The sequence below is a fragment of the Panthera onca genome, chromosome B1 (assembly GCF_046562875.1).
Source record: "Panthera onca isolate mPanOnc1 chromosome B1, mPanOnc1 haplotype 2, whole genome shotgun sequence".
NCBI lineage: Eukaryota > Metazoa > Chordata > Mammalia > Carnivora > Felidae > Panthera > Panthera onca.
Genome location: NC_138342.1, coordinates 4678906 through 4702153, shown reverse-complemented (window position 1 = coordinate 4702153; position 23248 = coordinate 4678906). Strand labels below are relative to the sequence as shown.

The window sequence follows — 23248 nt, the reverse complement described above, 5'->3', positions numbered from 1 at the left end:
CCAGGTCCCTGTGAAGAAGCCTTTCTTTCCCTCGCTCCTCGCCCTCCTTCTCATCCAGGGAGGACCCTTCTCTCTCCGTGCCTGTAGAACAGCTCCTTGGAAAAACTCATCTCTGTCACTCTTTGGAAAGACTCCATCTAACCCGGGGTCTGTTTGCTACACTGGATTGAAAAAGCCTCCAGTAAGACCTGAGCTCTGCAAAAATGAACATGTTTAGTGAGTAGATGCTTATTAAGTGAACTCGTGAGTGAGTGAGTGAGTGAGTGAGTAGATCATGTGTTCTTTGGAAATTTTTCTAGCTCTAAGATGTAATCAAATTATACTAACTGCAGTAAATCTTTTTAAAGCCCTCACACTTAGAACAGAATTAATTATTCTATTTACAAAATTCCCTAAGACGCAATAAAACACAACGAAGTCCTTTGTATAATCCTTGTATGACCAGCTAACGCTATTAAATCAGAATTTTAGAGTGTGGTTTTCTTGAATCTGGTTTCACTGGGTTTTATCATAAGAGGACACATTTGCTTTGAACTAAACTAAACTGAAATGGAACCTACAGTTATTAGGCATTTCCCATTTGTCCAGCACCACCTTAAGCCTTTTATATATGTTATATAATTGTACGGAACTAGGGACCCAGTGATGGATGCTTCATCCTCAATCATTTCCTCATCAGGAATCACCCTCACCACCACTGTCCCCCTCACCACCATAACCACCACCATGACCATCAACACCAGAAGAACGAACAGTTATTAGGCACTTCATTTCAGGCATTGCTCTAAGCATTTAATGTGTTTTTCTCGCATAACCCTCACATACCCCCCCATGAAACAATTTAAAACTGAGATTAAGATAAATTCAGGGACTTTCTCAAGTACGCAGCTAGTGAGGGTCAAAGCTGGAAATCAAGGCAGATTCCTGGTCTCATTCATTCATTTGACAAATATTTCAGAGACGGTCTCTTATGGGCCAAGTACCATTCCAGGGTTGGGCAACACAGAGCTAACAAACCAGGAGCAGGAGGTTTGTATTTGAGAGTACGTGTGTGTGTGGATGTGCATATGTGCTTGTATGTACTCCTGCATGTTGAATCTGTGCTTGTGCATGCAAATGTGTGTGCATCTGTGTGTGTGTGTGTGTGTGTGTGTGTGTGCATGCCTGAAAGCAAGCACGTGTATGCATGTGGGTGGAGCAGGGGCACAGACAATGAAGAAATAAACAAATAACAGAGACAATTTCAGAGAGATTTGGGGCTAAGATAAGATTAAAGCGGAGTGTTGGGACACAAAGTGAGGGGGCCGAGCTTCTTGAGACAGGATAGCCAGGGACTATATGACATCTGATATTTGAAATAGGTGACATTTGAACCAAGACTGGAAGGACAAGAAAAGGCGGTTTTAGGGGTGAAATTCTAGAGGGAGGGGACATCAAGTGCCAAAAACTCACACCAGTCATAACCCAGCCATGGCCGAGGAGCAGAAAGAGGCTGGTGAATGGGGGACAGAGTGGTGGGATGGAGTTCAGACATGGGGCAGAGCCAGGCTGTGTGGGTGTGGGTTGGACTTTGGGTTTATTCTATGTGTGAAGGGAAAAGCTTTAAGCAGATAGGTGACCTGATCTTTCTCACGTATTAAAAGGCCTGAAATTCAGGGGACGCCCAGGGGGCTCAGTCGGTTAAACATCCGACTTCGGTTCAGGTCATGATCTCGCAGTCCGTAAGTTCGAGCCCCAGGTCAGGCTCTGTGCTGACAGCTCAGAGCCTGGAGCCTGCTTCGGATTCTGTGTCTTTCTCTCTCTGCCCCTCCCCCACTCACACTCTTTCTCTTCTCTCTCAAAAATAAACACTAAAAAAATTTTTTTTTTAATTTAGAAGGCCATTTGGGCTGCAGTGCAGGGAACAGATTGAAGGGAGCAGGGAAGAGCATGGAGACAAGAGTTTAAGGTGCCTGGGATCATCAAGGTGACAGATGGCCGCTGTGCAGACCACAGTGGTGGCTGTGGAAAGGAGGAAGTTAGAAGCATTTGAGATCTGTTGTGCCAGTGGAGTCAACAAGAACAACTGGTCAGCTAGACATGAGGAGTACGGGAAAAGACGCTGAGGACCCTGATGAGAGTGAACACTCCCCCCTGCCAGGCACGACTCAAGCCCACTGTGGGGATAGACGGGAAGAGAGGGGCCCATGGAAACCGGAAGAGGGAACTAAGTCACAGAGAGCTAAGGTCATGCAGCTGGAAGGTGTGGGAGCCAGGTTCAAGAGAAGGTGGAAACGTTGGTCTAGGGTGGCATTGCTCCCACCAGTGCAGGTGGACACGAGGGCAGGTGTGGGCTCCCAGCAAGAGTGCTTCATTGGATCAGAGGTAGACAGACCCCTTGAATGTGATTAAATAAGAGTGGATTCATCCGGTTGGGTTTCTGGTAGATTTACCCAACATAGCATTTCCTCTGGTGTGAAAGTTTATCATCCCTCTTACTCGTTTTTTTTTTTTCATTTTTTTTAATGTTTATTCATTTTTTGAGAGACAGAGACAGAGTGTGAATGGGGGAGGGGCAGAGAGAGAGAGAGAGAGAGAGAGAGAGACAGAATCCGAAGCAGGCTCCAGGCTCTGAACTCACAGTATAGAGCCCAATGTGGGGCTCGAACTCACGGACCGTGAGACCATGACCTGAGCTGGATGCTTAACCAACTGAGCCACCCAAGCACCCCTTACTCATTTTTTTTTGCCAGAGTCTCAATTGATATTTTTAATTGCACTTGCTAATTTCTAAATGACATTTCAGTTCTCCCTCCTGAATATCTCTTGTGCTTTAGCTCACGAATCTTTGACACATGACGCTGGCGCTGTGGATGATTATGGGGAAAACCAACACACAGGTAGGTTCACTATTTTTCAAGAAGGGCTCTGGATTGAAGCCTTTAGATTTTATCCTTTGTTTTCCAGTTAGAGTGTTTTTTAAAACTGCAATTGTCCTTTCCCAACCACAGGAAAACCAGTTTCACATATAATTTCCTGGCTGAGAAGCTCAAGGTGTTTTAAACACTGCAATTAAAATAATAGTCAGATTATCCTTCCTAGGAATCGAACATCATATGTCATTGTCTTATGCCCTACGGCTAATTCCAACTTGTTTCAGGTCTTTCAATGTTACAGAATCTTCAAAGCTAAAAAGTACTTCAGGAGCGCCTGAGTGGCTCAGTCAGTTAAGCATCTGACTTCGGCTCAGGTCATGATCCCACAGTTTGAGAGTTTAAGCCCCACATCAGGCTCTCTGCTGTCAGCACAGAGCCCACTTTGGATCCTCTGTCCCCCCATCTGTCTGCACCTCCCCCACTCATGCACACACTCTCTTTCTGTCAAAAATATAATAAAACATTTTTCAAAAGTACTTCAGTAATCATGTTTAACCATCCCATTTAAAAAAAATTTAAATGTTTATTTTTAGAGAGAGAAAGCATGTGAACAGGGGAGGGTCAGAGAGAGAGGGGGAGAGAGGATCTAAAGTGGGCTCCATGCTGACAGCAGAGGGCCTGATGTGGGGCTTGAACTTGTGAATCCTGAAATCATGATCTGAGCCGAAATTGGATGCTTAGATGACTGAGTCACCCAGGTGCCCCAACCCTCCCTTTTGATAGACGAGGAGACTGGGTTCTAAGCAAGGAATGATGTGCCCAGAAAGCAAGAGCTGATCTCAAGGGGACAAGCTTAGTGGAGGATATGGAGAGTGGGTAGACAGACCTTACTTAGTGTATCAGTTGGCTATTGCTGTGTAACAAACCATCCCCAAGTTCAGTGGTTTAAAGCAGCAGTCACGTATTTGCTCACGATTCTGCAATCTGGGCCAGGCTCAGCTGGGTGGTTCTGTTGGTTAACCTTGGGTTGCTCAGGGATCTCCAGAAGTCACCCAGATGCTGGCTGGGCCTAGATGATCCAAGATGCATCAGCCAGATAGTTAGAACAGCTGGAGCCTGGCCGAGTCTCTCCCCTTCTACATGGAGAGACCAGCAAGGTAGCCAGCCTTGTCTGCGGGGTGGCTCAGAGCTGCAAAAGTACCAAATCGGAAGCTTTGAAACCTCTTAGGTTACCCCGTGTCACTTCTGCCTCTTTCTATTGGTCAAGATGAGTTACGTGCTGGCCCTGACTCTAATAGAGGGGAGGTGGATTCCACCTCTCATTGGAAGGAGTGGCAAAGCCACAGTCCAAATGGCCCCTGTGGGTTCCTGTCCCAGCTCTGAACTTGGACACCCTCTACGAGGCACACAACACATGCGATGGAGCCAGGAGGCCAGGGAGCAGAGTAACCCTTTCTCCATCAAGCTCCCATGGAGAACGACCATGTGCCAAGCATGGGTCCCAGAGCAGGTAACTGGAGCAAACATGGACACTCATCCCGTCAGGGCCCCGCCCACGCGCACCTCGCACGACCCTGGGGGAGCCCGAACGCACCTGTAGGGTTACTGCCGGATCTCGGTCCTGAGCTCCCCGGCCACAATCTGCATTCCCACTGGTTTCCGGGGGCGCTTCGCGGTCTCATCGGGTGCAGACGCGTAGTTATTAGAAATGGGCTGCGGATCCGTATCATTATTGCGGTTACTCTCTCTGCAGAGACGGGAAAGGGGAAACAGTATTATGTTTGTGCACACGTGTCCCCAGCACGGTCCTCGCCATCGGGGAGCAGACTAACGAGCCCTCTCTGCAGACGCCAGCCTCGACCTGTGAACACGAGTGATCTCGGCAGAGTAAGTGACAGGCACGAGGCCGCTTGGTGAAGCTCGTGCACTTGCATCAGATAAAGCCCGTGAGACCCCCCCCCCCCTCCCCGAGCCATAGTGGCCTCAGATTCCTCCCGTGTGCCAGAGGGGACCCAAAGCTGGAGGGCGACATAACAGGGCTCTGAGAGCATAAGCCCAGGGGTAGCTTCCCGCGGAGGTGGTGCCTGCTCTCCAGGCGGCCAGCTGGGCCCACCCTACTCCTTTCCGCAGGACCCCAACCGGCGCAAGCAGGGGCCTTTGTCCTGCTGACCCAGATGCCCAGGTGTCAAGAGCCAGCACCTTTACTCACCTTACCTCATCAAGTTCTCCAGACGCCCGAAGGCAGAGAATATTAACCCATTTCACACTGAGTCACGTAAGGCTGGGTTTCCCGACATCACTGGCTTCAGACCACATGCACTGTAGACATGGTGTAGACACATATATGGTGTAGACGGGTATATGGTGTAGAAGGGTATGTGGTATAGATGCATATATGGTGTAGACCAGTATATGGTATAGGCAGGTATATGGTGTAGACAGGTATATGGTGTAGATGGGTATATGGTGTAGACGGGTATATGGTGTAGATGCATATATGGTGTAGACAGGTATATGATATTGACAGGTATATGGTGCAGACATGTATAGGGTGTAGGCGGGTATGTGGTGTAGATGGGTATGTGGTGTAGACACATATATGGTGAAGACACATATATAGTGTAGATGCATGCATGGTATAGACAGGTATATGGTGCAGACGGCTATATGGTACAGACATGTATATGGTATAGACACGTATATGGTGTAGGTATGTATATGGTGTAGACACATATATGGTGCAAATGTGTATATGGTGTTGATGCGTACATGGTGTAGACAGGTATGTGGTGTAGACACATATGGTGCAGACGCATATATGGTGTATATGCGTATATGGTGTAGATGGGTATATGTGTAGATGCGTATATAGTGTAGGCATGTATATAGCGTAGACACGTACATGGTGTAGACGCATACTTGGTGTAGATGCATACATGGTGTAGACGTGTATATGGTGTAGACGTGTACATAGTGAAGATAGGTATATGGTGTAGATGGGTATATGGGAGGGGAAAGTGGGTGATGGGCATTGAGGAGAGCACCTGTTGGGATAAGCCCTGGGTGTTGTATGGAAACCAATTTGACAATAAATTTCATATTAAAAAATTTTTTGCAAGGCTGATTTAGTGGTCACAAACTCCTTCAGTTTTTGTTTGGAAAACTCTTCATCTCTCCTTATTCTGAATGACAGCCTTGCTGGATAAAGAATTCTTGGCTGCCTATTTTTCTGATTCAGCACATTGAATATATCCTGCCACTCCTTTCTGGCCTGCCACATTTCTGTGGATAGGTCTGCTGCAAACCTGACCTGTCTTCCCTTATAGGTTAAAGACTTTTTTCCCTTGCTGCTTTCATAATTCTTTCCTTGTCTGTGTATTTTGTGAATTTGACTATGATATGCCTTGGTGATGGTCAGTTTCTGTTGAATCTAATGGGAGTTCACTGTGCTTCTTGGATTCTGATGTCTATGTGCTACCCCAGGTTAGAACAGTTTTCCACTATAATCTGCTCGCATAAAACTTTTGTCCCTTTTTCTCTCTCTTCTCTTCTGGGACACCTATGATTCAGATGTTTTTCCTCTTTAATAAGTCACTGAGTTCTCTAACTCTTGTGTCATGATCATTTGCTTTTGTTTCCCTCTTTTTATCTGCTTCATTATTCTCCATAATTTTATCTTCTATATCACTGATTTGCTGTTCTGCTTCATCCATCCTTGCCATCATGGCATCTATTTGAGATTGCATCTTGATTATGGCATTTTAAATTTCATCCTGACTAGATTTTACTTCTTTTATCTCTGCAGAGAGGGATTTGATGTTTTTTTCAACACCAGCTAGTATTCTTATTTTCATAGTTCTAAGTTCTAGTTCATACATCTTACTTATATCTGTGTTAAGTCCGTGGCTGCCATTTCTTCCTCTTCTTTCTTTGGGGGTGAATTCCCTCATTTTGTCATCTTGGAGGAAGAAAAAATTAATAAAATAAAAAATAAAAATTAGGGGCCCCTGGCTGGCTTAGTCAGTTAAGCATCCAACTTCGGCTCACGTCATGATCTTGCAGTTCTTGGGGTTGAGCCCAGCATCGGGCTCTGTGGTGACAACTCAAAGCCCGGACCCTGCTTTGGATTCTGTGTCTCCCTCTCTCTCTGTCCCTCTCCTGCTCGTGCTCTGTCTGCCTCTCTCTCTCTCTCTCAATCTCACTCAAAAATAAATGAATATTAAAATTTTTTTTTAATTGAAACATTAAAAATGAAACAAAAAATCTGATAAAGAAAGCTAGATCCTAAGAGTCTTTTGGTCTTCTTGTTGAAAGAATCTTGATAGAATAGAGAAAAAAGGAAAGGAAAGGGGAAAAAAGGTAAGAAAAAAACAAAAAATTATATAGCAATATAGAATAAAATAAAATAAAGAAAATTAAATAGAATAAAAGATTTAAAAATATAGTAAAAATATTTTCCCTCTGTATCCAAGAAAGGGAAAGAAAAAAAAAAGAAAAAGGAAACAATTTAAGCAAAAACAGAAGCAAAGAAAATGAACAAATAAACAAACCAGCAAACCGAATGAAACCTGAATGAAGTTATATCCAGTTTCCCCTAGAAGTGAAACTATGAAGCCCTCTATAGTCTGTACACTAAGCAGGTGGAGTGACTTGTGCAGATCTTGTAGGGGATGTGCTTGGAGAGCACAGTTGGACAGGGCTTGGTGTCATGGCTCTGTTCTCCACTTGGTGGCACTGCTTATCTTACTGGGGTGGATCAGTGGGTGCACATGCGTGTGTGCAGGAGGGTGGAAATGGCTTCACCCAGCTCCCTATTCTGGCGCAGGAACTTCACGCTCTCATTGACCCGTGATCAAGCACCCCTCCTTTGTCTCAAGCCTCCATCCACTCCTAGCCTCTACCCTGTCCGTGTCCAAGCTGTCCACCTGCCAGTCGGCACCCCCTTCCAGAGTTTTATCTCAGATGGGGTTGTGTTTCAAAACCTCACTCTTCAGAGACCAGCTTGGACCCATGTTGACTCTCTGGGGGAGGGTCTCGCCGAGCAATCCCCGGGTGCCGCTTGCCCCAGAAAACGTTGGTGTGATTGCACAGTAGCAGAGTTTCATAGATTATGGCAAATCACAACACACAGCCAACTCCAATAATCTATCTCCTGATCCTGGGAAGGGGTGGGTGAGCTGCAAACACCAATGTGGCATTGTGGAAACCAGCATGACACTAGGCAGCAGGAGCTATGAAAACTTTCATCCTCCCTGACACAGCATTTACATATGGAGGAATTTACCCTAAGTAAATTATAAAAGAAGGAAAAATAAGCTTGTATGCCTGAAGATACTCACTGCAGATTTATAATCTGGAGTCAACACAAACGCACAACCACAGGGACATACTTTTCAGGTATGTGTTTCTTTGCTTCTGTTAGTTTGTGTAAACATGTTCTTATCATCACTTAGAGACCACAGGGGAAAGGATGTGGCTGGCCAGTGATGTTTATTGTCAGAGAGAGACTCTCACTCACACTTCCTCCTTGTCTGCTTATGAGAGCACACGTGGGAACGTCTATTGCAAATAAATGCACATCTTTCAGGAAACCATTGGGCGGCAAGTAACAGAAAAATTGGCTAGATGGACTGCTGAGAGCTGGAGCCTAAGGAGAGAGGGTTGTAAAGTATCTTGAGCCCAAAATGTTAAAGTCTGCATCCAAAGGTGGTCATGTGACTCCATGGCATCATCACACACTGGGCTCCTGCTGTCTTCCGGGACTTCCATGCTTGGCCCTGGACCAGAACTCCACCACTGAAAGTGGTTCTTTGTCTCAGTAAACCAGTGGGGTGGTTGGGTGAGAGAAGTACCGGGCTTCCTTCTCCCCCTCCATGGGGGCTTATCTACATGGAGACATGGAGGTCTCCTTCCAAGCCAGATCTCCCCAGGTGTCTGTGCTAGGCAGGATGGTGGAGATGAAACTCTATAGGAGGTGAGCCTGTGAGGTGGCACATCCATGTGAAGAGAAATGTGTCCCAATTGATGTTCCCTAAAACACCAATCAGTATTTTTAAGTGTGGCCTTCTTGTTCACAGCCATGTGGTGGCCAGGTGCATACATGTGAGATGAACCTTCTCCTTGCAAGGCTTTGCCCTTCACTTGAGGCTCTCTGTCACCTGTGCTCGTGTCCATGAGTCAAGCTGGGTCATCTGGGCTGCTTCCTAGGCCCCACAACACCCCATGTGGAGAGGCTGCTGTTTCCCAAGGTTTTGGTGGGCGGTTTCCTGCTCACTGCAGCTGACAGCCAGAGGGAAGGGGCTGCACCGCCTTTCCAGCAGCCACAGAACAGTGAAGCTGGACACTTCCTCCAACATGGCAGCATTTATGGGGCCCCTGGGAGGGGCCTTGGGAGCCCAAGAGCGATTCTGTGGCATCTGTCCGTTGGGAAAGCCTGCATCCCTGCAGGAAGAATTAGGTCTTTGGGAAAGGATACGGTCCTCTGGTGCTGAGCTATAGGGGAAAGTTGGGAGTAGAGACGGGTCCTTCCTGTTTGGTTGAAAACAGGGTCTGAATTGTCCCCTGCAGTGTCAAAGTCCTTCTGAAGACCGTGCCTCCTTGAGGCCTCACACCCCCGGGAAGCAGGGGTAGGGGAGGTCACTGCAGACCCAAAAGTGACTTTCACATGGGCAGACATCTGGGTGACAGTATGGCCCTCCATTCCCCACTTTCCCCAGTAAGAAGCTTGACAGACCGCGTGAGCTCTGCCAAATCCTACTGCTTATTCCATTGGTTAAATATTTGCTAAGAAAGAAATATGCCCTTGTCTGTGTTGAGAATCCTGCAGTGTTCTTTTGTATTCAAGTCAAGCTCTTCAGTGAAGCCTCCGTGAGTTAGGTCCCATTCAGGATGGTGGGCAAACCCATCTCAGCAGACAAGCATAGGGAGTTTAACTACAAACATTTTCTAGAACAAGTGTTGCACTAAATGCCACCTCCTTTAACTTAGTCTAGCCTAGAGTTCAACAGTCCTTGGGATTATCACATAATTGTCTCCCCACAAAGGGAAGCTCTGTCTGGCAAACAGACCTGGAGAGAAAAGGATAACTTTATGCAAGATACAAAACAGAGTGTGGGTTTGACTTCAGCTGTGAGGCTCTAAGCTACATGAATACTCCCTAAGCTTTCCTACAATGGTTTAGCTCAATGTCACAGCACCTCTTTCTCTCGTCTTTGCTGGCACCCTGAGCCACACCCCCACTAGCATCAGGGTCCATGGTGATGCCTTTTCCAGCCAAGGATGAAGGACAGGTGACAGGATGATGCTTTTGTGTTTCCTGGGCACAGATGTCATCCTTCCTTTATTCACTGTCTGGGACTGTTGGATCAGTCCTATACATGCATATAATATGTAACATATATAACAATACATAACATAAATATATCCATATCTCTCTATGCAAAATCCTTATGGACAGTATAGAAAAGTAATGAAATGATTTTCTGGGCAGTCGCCCACCCCCAGGTTAAGAGATAGAATACTCTAGGACATTACAAGCCCCCCAAGACCCTCCCCCTGAAGCAGGATTTCATCAGTATTTCATCTGCCTCACCTCCTAAGGTAACCACTACACTGGATTCTATATCAGGTTCCATGACTGTCTTTATTGTCAGTGTTTCCAAGGAGTACATTGCTTTGCTTTGCCTGTTTTTGCAGTTTACATGAAATAGAGCAGGTCTTGCTTTTGGCCACCTGACACGGTGTTTTTGAAAACTTTTCTGTGATGCTGTGTACCCCTGAAGGTCACTCATTTTCACTGCCCCATGGCATTGTGCCTTTTAACTATACCACACTTCCCTTATCTGTTTCACTGTTGATGAGTATTCAGGAGGCTCCCAATTTGGGGGAGGTTTGGACCTGTAGCCTGGTGCACATGCTGAGAACTTCATACGCTCGGGGACACACTCACTGGCCCATAGAGGATGAGAGAGTTAAGCTTCTCCAGGTAGCTTCAAACTGTTGCTCAAAGTGGCACACCAGCTCCGGAAAGCAAGAAGCTGCAGTCATTCAAGCCAGGTTCCCAGAGGGGAGGACAGGGCAGAGAGGAGCTCTCCGTGGGGCCTGGGGCAGGTTGCCATGTGGTTGGTCTCTACTTCCTCCGGGAGGGCAGTGGGGCCTGATGGTGAAGACCCAGAGTTGTCCTCCTGGGAAGTTGTGGGACCTTGGGGGGATCTGAGCCCAAGGGGCTACTTGTCAATGGGGACCTACCATCACTACTGCAAGTCGTTGTGGTGAAGTGTGAACAAGCACAGAATGGCAAGTACAGCTCCTGGCCCATCAGATGCTGAAAAACCCCAGTTCTAGTTATTTTTCCCCCATATATTCTTCATCACTCATCTCCTCTCCCTTTTCCCTCCCTCTCACTACCTCTATTTCTATGTGTGTATTGGGGCATATTTCCATACATGAAGTGTCCCAATTTCTCCCTGAAGAGCATGCCTATTAATAGCCATCTGGTTATAGCACCCTACACGCAGGCCATCATTTTTTAAAAGATTTTCTTTTTAGGTAATCTCTACACTCAACGTAGGGCTTGAACCTACAACCCCAAGATCAAGAGGTTCATGTTCCAATGACTGAGGCACCCAGGCACCCCCAAGCCAACATGTATTAGTCCCACTTCCTATTGTTAGACATGTAGTCTGGTTCCAGTTGTTCTTAGTTATAAATAATGTGCAACAATCTCATATCTGAAATGTATTTGTGACACAAACAACATCTTTAAAGAATCTTAAAAATCTCCAGTCCTTCATTTGGACACCAATGTCAATCATGGACCATAGTCCCCGGTGGCCATCACTGGCCTTGAACCTTAGGCATTACTGACTTTATGGGTAAACTCCCCCCACCCCGTTCCCCTAGTCCTTTTTTTTTTCCCTATCATGCTCTCCTAGGCCATGGGATTGTGTGTGTGTGTGTGTGTGTGTGTGTGTGTGTGTGATTTCTTCATGTACATCCAAGGATGCCTCTGAATTCTAGAGCATCACTTTTCAAGCACAGGTGAGGTCATTCCAAAATTCACTTTTGTAAGCCTCTCTGTATTCTGTGTTAACTCATGATCAGGAAATGTCTCCTCATTCTCCCACTAGAGGTGGATATTACCCCACCTTTGTGGGCTGGGCTGAAGCTCTGAGGAGTATGGCTGTTCCACATGCTATGTAAACTGTGAAGCATGGTATGTGGGGAGGCAGTGTGGAGGGCAGCGGGAAGCCAGTGGGTATGACAGCCAGTCAGGATGTGGTACCACCCAGAGGGCCACTGTACCTGACCCAATTAAGGCCCCCACGTGCACTTCCTTGCTGGTTCCTGTAGGAATCCCAGCTGCCCCTGCCTGCTCTCCTCAGTCCACACCAGATTAAGGGGTACGCTCGTATGCCACACAGTGGCAGCGGCTGCATGAGCCTCAGTGTTCACATACTGGCTTCCTGCACAGCAGACAGATGCTGGAGGTGGATTCAGGCAGCCACACCATTTTCTCTCTCCACTTCCCCCTGGACACTGCCCCGCTGGCGTCTGGGCTGTGCTCCCAGGCTTGTGCTTCACCTTCCAGCTAAGGGCCTGCAGCTGCATTGGCTCATTTCGTAATCTGTAAAATGGGACTCATTCCTGCTTCCCAGGATTGCTTCAAGGATTCCATGAGGCCAGGGAATGACAAACACCATCTGATGTCATTTAACAAAGTCTGCTTGCAGCCCCATGGCACCAGCCCTACCTCTTCTGAGGCATCATGTTTCTATGCCTCCTATAAGCACAAGAGATAGTTGCCACTTTTGGGGATTCCCAGCATCTCAACCCTCTTTGTCTGGGAATCCTCTCCCTTACGAATCTGAGCTCCCCTCCCACTATAGGAATGGACTGAAGATGCTAGAGACTGGTTTCCCAGTCCCCCTTGCAGCGAGGGTGCAGGCATGTGACTCGGGCTCTACCTATCCCTTGCACCTGCCTTGGACTTTGGGAAACCAGTGAGGTGACAAACCAGGGACAGGGCTGGACGTGCAATATGGGGGACAAGGGAGGGTCCCCAGCAGTGGAGGCAATCATGGCAAACACGGTGGGTTTAGTGGTCCCTTCCCTCAGAGATGCATCCCTCAGAGACGCAAAGGTCTTGGACCACAGTTCCAGAAAGTAAGCGTATCTTCAAAGGAACAGCACAGGTGGCAGCAGCCTCTCATGGACCCATAAGGCGCTTAGTCTGTGGGTCCGAATTTCAGCACCAGGGACAGCGACTCTCTTAGACCATGGCGCCCTCTGGTGGCCCTCACGAGAAGGAGCAGGACAAGTCCAGAGCTCTTCTAGCTGATCAGCCCCAGCCTAGAAAAGGGAGGGGGGCCAAGTAGGAAAGGAGAAAGGAAGGCGTCAGAAGGAGAGATAGGAGGACAGTGGCAAAGGTCCCAACCACAGACAGGGACGGCCACCCCAAATGTTTCCAACGGCTCACTTCACCTGAGAACATGGTGGGGGATGAAAGGGCCCAGATTTTGGTTTATGAAAACATTTACTCACATCCAACCATGGCATCACTCAGATCCTACAATTGTCAACATTCTGCTGCATTGGCCCCGTCCCTCCCTTTTCCATCGGGATCATTTTCCTTTCCTGGAGAATTTAAATGACAACCGCCTCCCTTCACTTCAGCATGCTTATTTCTTGTACCAGCACAGAGCCATCATGTGCCTGCCAACATGAGGGTAATTCCTCAGAATCACCCAGCAGAGTCCCTGATCTAATTTTCCTGGCACTCTGCAGCCCTCCCCCCCCGCCCCCACCAACCCCCGTCTTATCTCCCAGTGGTCAGGGATGAATGTATACGGATCTCTGAAGCTCCTCCCAGTGGTCACACGGTCTGGAGCCCTCCTAGTGGTCTCCTGCTTTGCCCCTTGACCCCCAAAGGCCACCCTCCACAGAGCAGGGAGATGGACCTTGCACCACTTCCATCCCCCCCTCCAGCCTCACCCCTGCCCCTGCTGCTCCGTCTCTGCTCCAGCCACACTGGCCTCCTCACTGCTCCAGACCACACCAAGGGCATCTCCTTCCCAGGCTTCACACCTGCTGTGCCCTCTGCCGGGGGGTCCCTTCCTTGCATCTTTCTTATTATCGATGTCCCATCTCCTCCAAGAGGACTTCGATGACCACCCTCTGTCTGGAGCTGCCTGGCTCTGGATCCTACTCCTCATTTTATGCTCTTCATCATACGTACCACCATTGAAAACCATCTAATAGGTCGACTTGCTTATCACCTCTCTCAAGAGCAGGTGCCTTGTCTGTCTCGCTCACTGCAACGTCCCCAGGGCTGCGACAGTGCCCTCTTAAGTGAACTCGTGAACACACGGATGGATGAGTAGGTGCAGGAGAACCACAGCTGCTTACTAATTGCTGTCCTTCCTGCATTGACCCCAAGCCTGCTTCCCACCAGTGTCGTCATTAGGATGCACACGTGACACCCGAGACACGTCTCGGTGAGCGCACAGGTGGTGAAGAGGAGCTCTGGTTCCGGGTTGACGTGAATGATGCCCTGATTTTCACAGCTATGCGCTGTTGAGCCAGTGCTGAACCTCTCTGCAAAATGGGGTAGTCATGGCACCTGCCTCAGAGGATTAGGGAGCGGATGAAGGATTAAGGAGCCCTGGATGTAAGGCTGTAAGGGCTGTAGCAAGTATGCGTGACTGCACCTCGTGTGCGTATCTCAAATGGATGTGCTGGTCACCACCGCACCCAGGAGGCCAGGGCCCCGTCCTCCCACTCACAAGCCCTGCCATCTGGGAAAACCCCTCGGCTGTTTCGTCTGCAAAATGAGACTGATGATACCTGCATCCTTCCTGCCGTGGGGACAGACCTTGGTGTTGGAGCCAAGGGCCGTGGGCTCAGGGGCTGGCTCGGCCACCTGCTGGCCACCTCACCTTTCTCTCTGGCCTCTGGCCTCACCTCTAACAGGAGGAGAGCAGAGGAGGCTCACTGCACCGTGACCTGTAATTGGCTAACGTATTAGCTTTAGGGATGACCTACTTTCCCAGCACCCGATCGGCCGCACCGCAGGTGCTTGCTGAGTGGAGGCCATGACTAAGCCCACCCTCACAGTCCTTGTATCACTGCAGCTGTAACACGCCTATTTCACCGGACACAGTTCCCGGGGGGCTGTCCCAGGGAAGGGCCCAATCTGTCACTGATGAGGGGTCGGGTCTTTGAAGGTCTTCTCTAGGCAGGGTGGCTGCCATCTCCAATGACCTTTTCATCACGTGCGGCAGTAGTAAGCGGCACCCCAGTGAGCCCCCTGGGTGCCAGTTTGTATGAAGCTGGCACCCAACTTCCCTTTGGTAATGGGGATCGGTCGCCCACCCCCCGGCGCCCCTTCTCGACCAGGCAGTCCGGCAGCTAGGACACAGACATGCGTACAGGGAGAACGCCATGAGGGCATCTACGAGCCGCAGCGCCCCGAAGACCACCAGCAGAACCCCAGAAGTGGGAGAGGCCCAGGACACATTCTGTTCACAGCCACCAGAGGAACCAAGCCCTCTGACACCTTGATCTTGGACTTCTGGCCCCAGAACAGTGAGACCATTCCCCGTTGTTTAAGCTGTCCAGTCCGCAGACCTTGGTCAAAGCGGCCCCGGGAAGCCGCTACCACGACCGGATAGATGTCTTAGATCGCCCTGTGTGATTGCTAATGTCACCCGTTTTCATCCCACAGAGCACCCCAGGGTGTCTGATGGGAACAGGACACCCCAGGCCCTAGGAACGGGAGGGGGCCCTTCTAACCCCACCCCAGTTCTCCAATCGGGGCACGTCGCTGGAGGTGACGGCACAGCACAGTCACCCCTGCCTTATGGCCCACGTTCTTGCTGTAGGACTGCACCCGCTTTCAGGGTGTGGCCTTGAACCCGGAGCAGCCTGAAAGGCCATCTGCCACTTACTTGCTGTTTGACCTCAGGCCGGTCACCTAACCTCTCAGTGCCTCAGTAAAATGCAGCAGTAACAGCACCTGTCCCGTAGCATGTCGTGGGGGTGGGAGCAGCTAACACGGGGAAAGCCTTCGGAAAGGCCCCGCCCTTCCCCACACTCCCCAGGGTGTCAGACGCTTCCTGCCCCATCACCAGCAAGTTCGAGCTGGAAGGGAAATGGGGGTAGGGCACCGGCAGCTTCGAGCGTGTGTGGCCTGTGTGGTTACACGGGGCCCCGTGCTCAGAAGGAGCCCGTGCTTGGGGTTTCCTGCTCTGTGGTCACAGGCAGGAAACCCCTCATCATTTCACCACTGACTGTGTTTTGTAAGTGAATCCAAAGGAGCAGCTGAGCACGTGCCGGGGGCCCCGGCTCGTGTGTGGTCCCAGCGCAGGTCCTTCCTGCTCCCCTGACCCCGGCATGCAGGACCCCACCCTTCCTGCGCCTCTTTGTCCTTTGCCCCCGTGTCCCTGGCAGGGCCCAGAGTGTGGGGTGGCAGCTGGGGGAGGTGGGCTGGATGCGTGGGCCCATGGCGTCTCACGGTGGGGCTGGCTGAGGCCACCCGCCCTCAGCAGGCCACACCCCTGCAGGCAGCTCAGCCGGGGGGTGCAGGCACCCACTCTCTTAGCTCAGAGGCTGCGGCAGCCTGTGTGGGGCCCGTCCACTGTGCGCTGGGCCGCTGGGCCGCTTGGGCCCCGGGGAAGGGGCGATGGCTGGCGACTTCCCCAGTCCGGCCCGGACACATCAGCCTGTGGCTGGCGGGAGGGGCACAGAGGCCTGGAGGAGCCCGTGACGGTCCACACTCAGCCACCAGGATCCCCGTGGCCAACATGACACTAACTAGCAAATGGAAATAGCAGGACAGGGGAGCCTGGGTGGCTCAGTGGGTTCCGCATCCGACTCTTGATTTCAACTCAGGTCACGATCTCAGGGTTCACGAGTTCAAGTCCCCTATCAGGCTCTGTGCTGGTGGTACTGAACCTGCTTGGGATTGTCTCTCTCCCTCTGTCTCTATCCCTCCCCCACTCACTCGTTCTCTCTCTCAATCTCAAAACAAATAAATAACTTGCAAGGAGGGAAAGAAAGGAGGAAGGAAGGAGGGAGGGAGGGAGGGAGGGAGGGAAGGAAGGGGGGAAGAAAGAAAAAGAAATAGCAGGACAGGTTAAAGTGAGGCCACGGAAGAAAAGAAAAAGCTTTCTCTTGGCTGCTTTCAACCGCATTCTGCCTACTGTTTGAACACGGGCTCTGCGTTTTACACTGGGCGCCACGGACTATGGGGCTGGTCCTGCGTCGGAAGAAAGCAGGACGGGACCTGGATCTTCTGCTCCAACCTTTTCCCGTATTGCGCAGTGTCTTCCCGACACGGGCGTGTTCAGTATTTGTCACCCGCACAAGCACGTGACACACACACTTGGATTCGGAGCCTAAGGTCTAACTCCTGGGGCGATGGCCTCGCACGACTCCTGGCCGGCCGGGAGCAGGACGAGGGGGCTCAGAGCGAGGAGGACAAGGCTGTAACGCTAGTCGGCTGGCCCTTTTCGGGAAAGCCGCGACAGACCTTGTACCAGTCGTTCATTCGTTCACGCATTTGTCATCCTGCCCTGGGCTATGGATGCGCCGTCCACAGTTCAGCCGCAAACACTTAGAATCGTCACCATCCCTCCTCCCCTCCCTCCTCTTCTTCCTCCTCCTCCACCTCCCTCCTTTTCTCCCCCCTCCCCCCTCCACTTCCTCTTCCCTCCCATCCCCTCCCTATCTCTCCCCTCCACTCTTCCTCCTCCTGCTACCCTTCGTCCCCCTCCTTCCCAGCCCATCACTCTGTGGCATGGGGGTGGGGGTGGGGGGGGCGGGGGCAGCAGCTCAGAGTCATGGCCTGGAGCCAGAACAAGGAGGGTGGGTTTCGGGTGCATGGTGCAGGCACAGGTGGGTGCACAGGGTGGGGAGTAGGGGATAGGGACGGGATGGCCAGCATGGGATGGCAGCTGAGAGGCCGAGACTGGAGCCTCGGGCTCCCTCCCATGCTCTCCATGGCCCCTCCTCCACTCCACAGCTACCTGCTGCCTCGTCAGCCTTATTATGATGCTCATTTCACGGAGAAGACACAGAGGGTGGGGGACAGTAAGGGACTCAAAGAAAGCAGCCGAGGCGGGACTCAAGCTCTAACTTTTGGACTCTGGCCTGAGATCCTTCTGTGCCCTGTCTTTCCCAAACCCGGGCCCTACCTGGGGCAGGGATACTGCTCCCCTACTTACCAGGAGTCTGAACAAGATCAGGGATTGGGCCGGGCCAGAGAAGCCAGTTCCAAGAAGGCTGGACAAACAGTGACCCCAGCAGTGATCCTGAGGGACAAAGAGTACACTGACCCTCTCGGGGTCGCAGCCACCTCACCAGAAATGGGCACAAGAAATAACCCCGAAGATGTCAGTGTGTCTAGATTCAGGGATGTCCGCCCCTCAAACTGGCCCCAGGAAGGGAGGGGAGTGGGGACGGCCAGGAAGAGGGGCCACCCAGGGGTTGCAAGAGGGGGGAGCAGAGGAATGGAAAGAGCCCTGCAGACACCCCACCTTGCCCTGGCTCTCCTTCCACACCCCACCCAATTCTAGGTGGCCTACCAGCCATCTCCCCGGCACCTGGTCCCTTGGCCACCCACCCCCAGCTCTGGAGATCACTCTGTTTCTTCCCCCTGTGGCTCATCGTCATCCCCCTACCCCCATCTTCCTTCCTGGACTTGGAGACCCAGCTCCCTCACCCCCTCCTCCGAGAAGGCCTCGGGGATCCTCCAGGAACCTCAAAGCACCAGAGCAGCGTCTCCTGTGGGCAGCACCCCACCCAGACCATTGCCTAGCTCCCACCCAAGGGCATCCTGAAGGAGCACATCTGTCCTCTGGCCTCCTGGCACAGAGCCAGCGCAAGTGGATGTTAATGCATGAAAATCGAAAATCACGTCCAAGGAGCAGCCAGCCTCACAACCTGGAGTGGGGGGACCTGCTGCTTGTTAGCTGAGTGCTCACGCTGGGTCAGACACGGGCGGTCACTTTACATTGCCAGATGACGTAATACTTACACCATCCCTGAGGATAGACCTAAAAATTCCCATTTTATAGGTCAGAAGGCTGAGGCTCTCCCTATCCCCGCCCCCTTCGCCATCACCATCCACATTTGTCCTGGAGACACTTCCTCACCACTCACCAAATGCTTTCAAGCAGAGCCTCCCCCTGTCCCGATGGCAGGCTGCTGGGGCTCCTGACTCTCTGTTTCTGTTTGCGGAGGACACGCTTCCCCGGGGGCTCCCCCCTCTGCCCTCTTTCCTGGGGTCCTTGTCGTACCTCTGGTTCTCACTCCTTATTTCTAGACTTCACTCAACACTAGACTTTGCGGCTTCCCTCCAGAAGGTGGTGTTGCCGACAGAACCCTCTCCTCTCAGACCCTCACATCTCTCTCTTGTTCACCATGACTTCCCCTGCCCTGTGCGGGGAGCTTGTCCTGTGGCCCTGGCCCACGCTCACACCCTAGGAGGGGGGCCTGTTGCCATCGTGGCCACGGTGGCGGCGAGGCTTACAGAGTGAACCTTCCCCGAGAAGGGGGAGCCCGCGCGGCCAGCGTGGCACCTGGATCCCTGCCTCCGAGCCCCCCTCTTCCCTGTTCCCAGCAAGCTTTGAGCGGGCATTCCGCTTGTGACGCCACAGCAAGGTGAGCGGGAATGTGGCCGCCTCCGTGATCCCTTCACGCAAACCTCCCCGTCCCCTTACAGAGGCTTCAGCGCCTCCCCTCCTGGCCCTGCAAGGGTCTCCCCTCGTGTTCCCTGTCCTTTACGGGCTCCAAGGACAACACCTCCCGGGTTTGGGTTTGGGTCGTGATGCTCCCAGCGAGAACAAACAGCCAGCCCGGCCGGGCCCTGCTCTGTGTCTAACTTGTACCCGCAGGATGGGGACAGACAGTGCGTTTGTAGGACTCTCCAGGGTGGGGCTTGGGGGGAACATTGCAAAAGCCCCGACCCTGCTGTCCGCATCCCCTGGCTGTGACCTGTGTGCACATGGGGCCAGTGTTTCCGGAAGTAGCCGGGAGTGCTGGCCACCGCCCTGCACGGCTCCTGGTCCTCAACCTCCCCCACCCGTTGCAGGTCCCCAGCTTCGAGTCAGGCCCAGACCAGAGGGAAGAAGCCAGGAGGCCAGGCGGGCCCAGATGAGTCCCGGGGAGGGGGGAACTCAGGACAGACAGAATCCTAGGGGCTGGGGCCTCTGGCCGCTGACCTCCACCCTGCTCTCTGACCTTCTCCTGGGCGTAGCTGCGTTCTGAGCCGTTTCTTCCGCAGGACAGACAGGGTTCCTCTGGCGGCAGGGGGATCCTGGGGGCGCCCAACCCGCCAGTGAGCAACCTGTGTTCACCCCTCCCTACCTCCCTCCTGCTCTGAACGCCGCCCATACTCACCTTACTCTGGGACCGGACATTTCTCTGCGGGGAGAGGCATCTGTCCTCAGCACCTCGGTGACCAGGAAAAGCTGAGTGTGGCCAGATGGCAGCCCTCCTCCCCTTCGCTGAGGGGCCAGCACCACAGCCGGGACCCTCAGCAGAGGCCCAAGGAGAGGCAGGTGCCAGAGGGACAGCTCCGCCCCCACCCGGTCCCCAGTGGGAAAGAGCCCGGCTCCCGCCTCAGGCGCTGGGGCGCCACTGCCTGCCGTGGAGGGCAGCGGAAGTCCGGTCCCGAATGAAGGACACACTGGGACTGTCAGGGGGGAACTCCTGTCCCGGGATAGTCCAGCCCCGGCTCTCGGCCCCTTCCCGCAGCCCCCTGCACCCTGGGGGTCTGTCAGCTGCATGCAGGGGACGCTGGGGGTTGGAGTCCACAATTCCTGCTCGTGTCTCATTGGGCAGGACGGTGTCATGTGACTTGAGAGAGCCTCAAGGGATGCTGGGAATTCAGTCCATTATTTAGCTCACAGCCCATTGGTCAGGCTGGAGGCACCTGCTGTGGGAAGCAGGATCTAGCTAGGAGTCCCTGCAACTCGCTGAGGCTAAGAGGGGGGTGTGCTCCTCTTACTAGAAGAACGAAGGGGACACTGTTCCTTGGGGGCAATTAGCAGTTCCGTTCACTAATCACCTCTTCACTTGCGGCTCAGGGATGATTTGTGCAGGAGGCTCAGAGAACCTGAGCAGGAGTGACTTGAGTCTTGAGGACATTTCTGTTCACTGCCCAAGCTGGGGTTGGTCTGGGGTCTGCTTGGGCAGCTCTTTGATGTTTCCTCGACTTCTGGGCACCTCTCCTCCAGGTCCCAAGTGGCTGCCACAGCTCCAGGCATCATGTTGCCATACATCCCCACTCAAGGCAAGAAAAGGGACAAAGGGGCATTCGTCCTGACTCTTTTTAGTGAAGGGGGGGAATCTTTCCCAGAGAGCCAAGCCGACTTAACCCACATGACTTCTTGGCTCCAACCATGGTCCAGGCCTAACTCTACCTTCCACACAAGTCTTCCAGCCCCTCTGTGGCTCCTTCCTGGTCTCCTCTGCTGCCCCCACACCCTCTGCCTCCTCCCCCACCATCCCTGAGGGCGAGGAGCCCACACCACATCCATCCCCCCTGGCTGGTCCTTATCCCCTCCTGTGTGCAGCAGACCCCGACTTTCTCGGCCACCCACACCTGCCAGCAGTCACCTCTCCTGGCCTGATCCAGCCTTGGGTCTGCTCATGGCTCTGTCCCAGAACCCCAGGGTCATGTGGGCCGCAGGCAGCGTCCCAAGTCACGGGGGTGGGTAGTTGCAGGCAGTGTGATCGAAGGCCATGGTCTCAGCTCTGGGACGGTTCCAAGACAACACTGGGGGGAGGCCTGGGAATCAGGAATCAATGGCTGACGTGAGTCTGGGGCTGTCCTTCCCCTGCAGCATTCAACCTGTCATCGGGCTCACGCGGTGGCTCTCAAGTTATGAATGAATAGATGAAGTATCGGGGGATCCTGGCATGACGCCCTCTGTGTTCAGATCTATTGCAGCCAATGCCCGGATGGCACTCCGGCACCCTGGAAGGGCAGGGGGCCCTGGGCAAGTGGGCGTCACCAGCAAGGCCGTGCTCTCTTTGCAGAAGGACACGGGTTCCTGTATGAAACCTCCGGGGTCCGGCCGCGGTTCTCCTGGCAGGTCGCCTCCTTTGGTGCTTCCCCCACGACCCCCACCCGATTTGCCCTGGCGGGCGTCCACGCGCTCGTCGTCTCCTGGAGCGACCGTGACCTGAAGGATGCCATGCAAGAGTCCCAGGCGACTGCTGAGTCACACCCACTGCCCTCCCTGGCTGCTGCCTGCTTCCCTCCGTGTTCAGGGCACGTGACAAAGCCCCCCACTCTGTCGAGGACTCTGTTCGGGAGTATTCGGCTGATAGCGTGCGACACAAAGGCTAGCCGCGGCCGGTAGCCGTTACCCTCGGGTGGAACCAGGCTCTAGCTGAGCAAGAGAAGTGACATCGTCCTGAGCCCCACTACGTGCCCTGCCGCACGCGGAGCGCACATCCCGTGTCGCTGCCGGTTCACCCGCAGCGGACCCTGTGAGCTGGGTGCGCCCCCCCCCCCCGCCCCCTCACATCTCAGGTGCAGAAACCGAGTCACGGAAGATTCAGGAAACAGGTGCAGTGCGGGGACCACAGTCAGTGCTAACAACCAGGATTCCCCTGCTTGGTAACCCCGAACGCTTCCGCACCATCAGGACTGTTAAGAAACAGACCGCACGCTTAGTGGCAGATGAGTGGCTCCCCGTGCAGGGGCTCCTCGAGCACAGCCACTAGGAACTTCTCCTGGGGCCTGAGCAGAGACAGTCCCCCGCTGAGGACGCGGTGGGTGAGGGAGCTGGCTCGCGCCTGCCGGAGGGCAGTTTCCACAACTGTACGTGGCCCTGGGGGGGTCAGAGGAGGTCTACCGAGGGGGCAGAGGGGATGGCGTCGTGAACCACTGACAGAGACCCAGGGGTGGCCGGGGAGGCAGATCCAAGGCCATCGCGTTGTCATGTCGGGCCTCACTCTGTCCCCTGGGTTTTCAGGGGCAGCAGTTCGTGTAGCGAGGGTCCCCATCCCCTTCGGCTCAGCAGGAAATCTGCACGTCTTGAACCAGTTTGGCTACTGCTCGTGAGTGGCACCTTCCTTGGGGGGGGGGGGGCCCTCGTTCTAGGCCTTCTGCCTGCATCGCCTCAGAAACACCCTCCCAGCTACCCCCTTGGGAGAAGCTCTCAGGACCCCGGCTACAGATAGAGAAACTGAGGCAGGGCCACTCAGCCAGGGTCCTGTGGTCAGCTTGGCAGAGTCAGTGACAGTTGCGTTGGCCAATTCCATCGTGGGAGCCGTCAGCCTCTGGGTTCCTTGGGGTGGGAGTCCCTGGGTCCCACCCAGTCTGGCCCTTTGTACCTGGGAGGCTGTGGGGGAGCCGGCTCCCCGCTCCTTGAACAGGA

The 23248-nt window shown here is 52.9% G+C and overlaps 1 protein-coding gene across 1 annotated transcript in view; it reads left to right on the top strand.

Annotated features, from left to right (window-relative positions):
• The window catches only part of MAN2B2 (mannosidase alpha class 2B member 2), a 51303-nt gene that overhangs the window by 5338 nt on the left and 22717 nt on the right, over positions 1-23248 (top strand). The window contains 3 exon segments of the mRNA XM_081795424.1: positions 21900-22072; positions 22844-22895; positions 22898-22928. Coding sequence (XP_081651550.1) covers positions 21900-22072; positions 22844-22895; positions 22898-22928 — 256 coding nt within the window.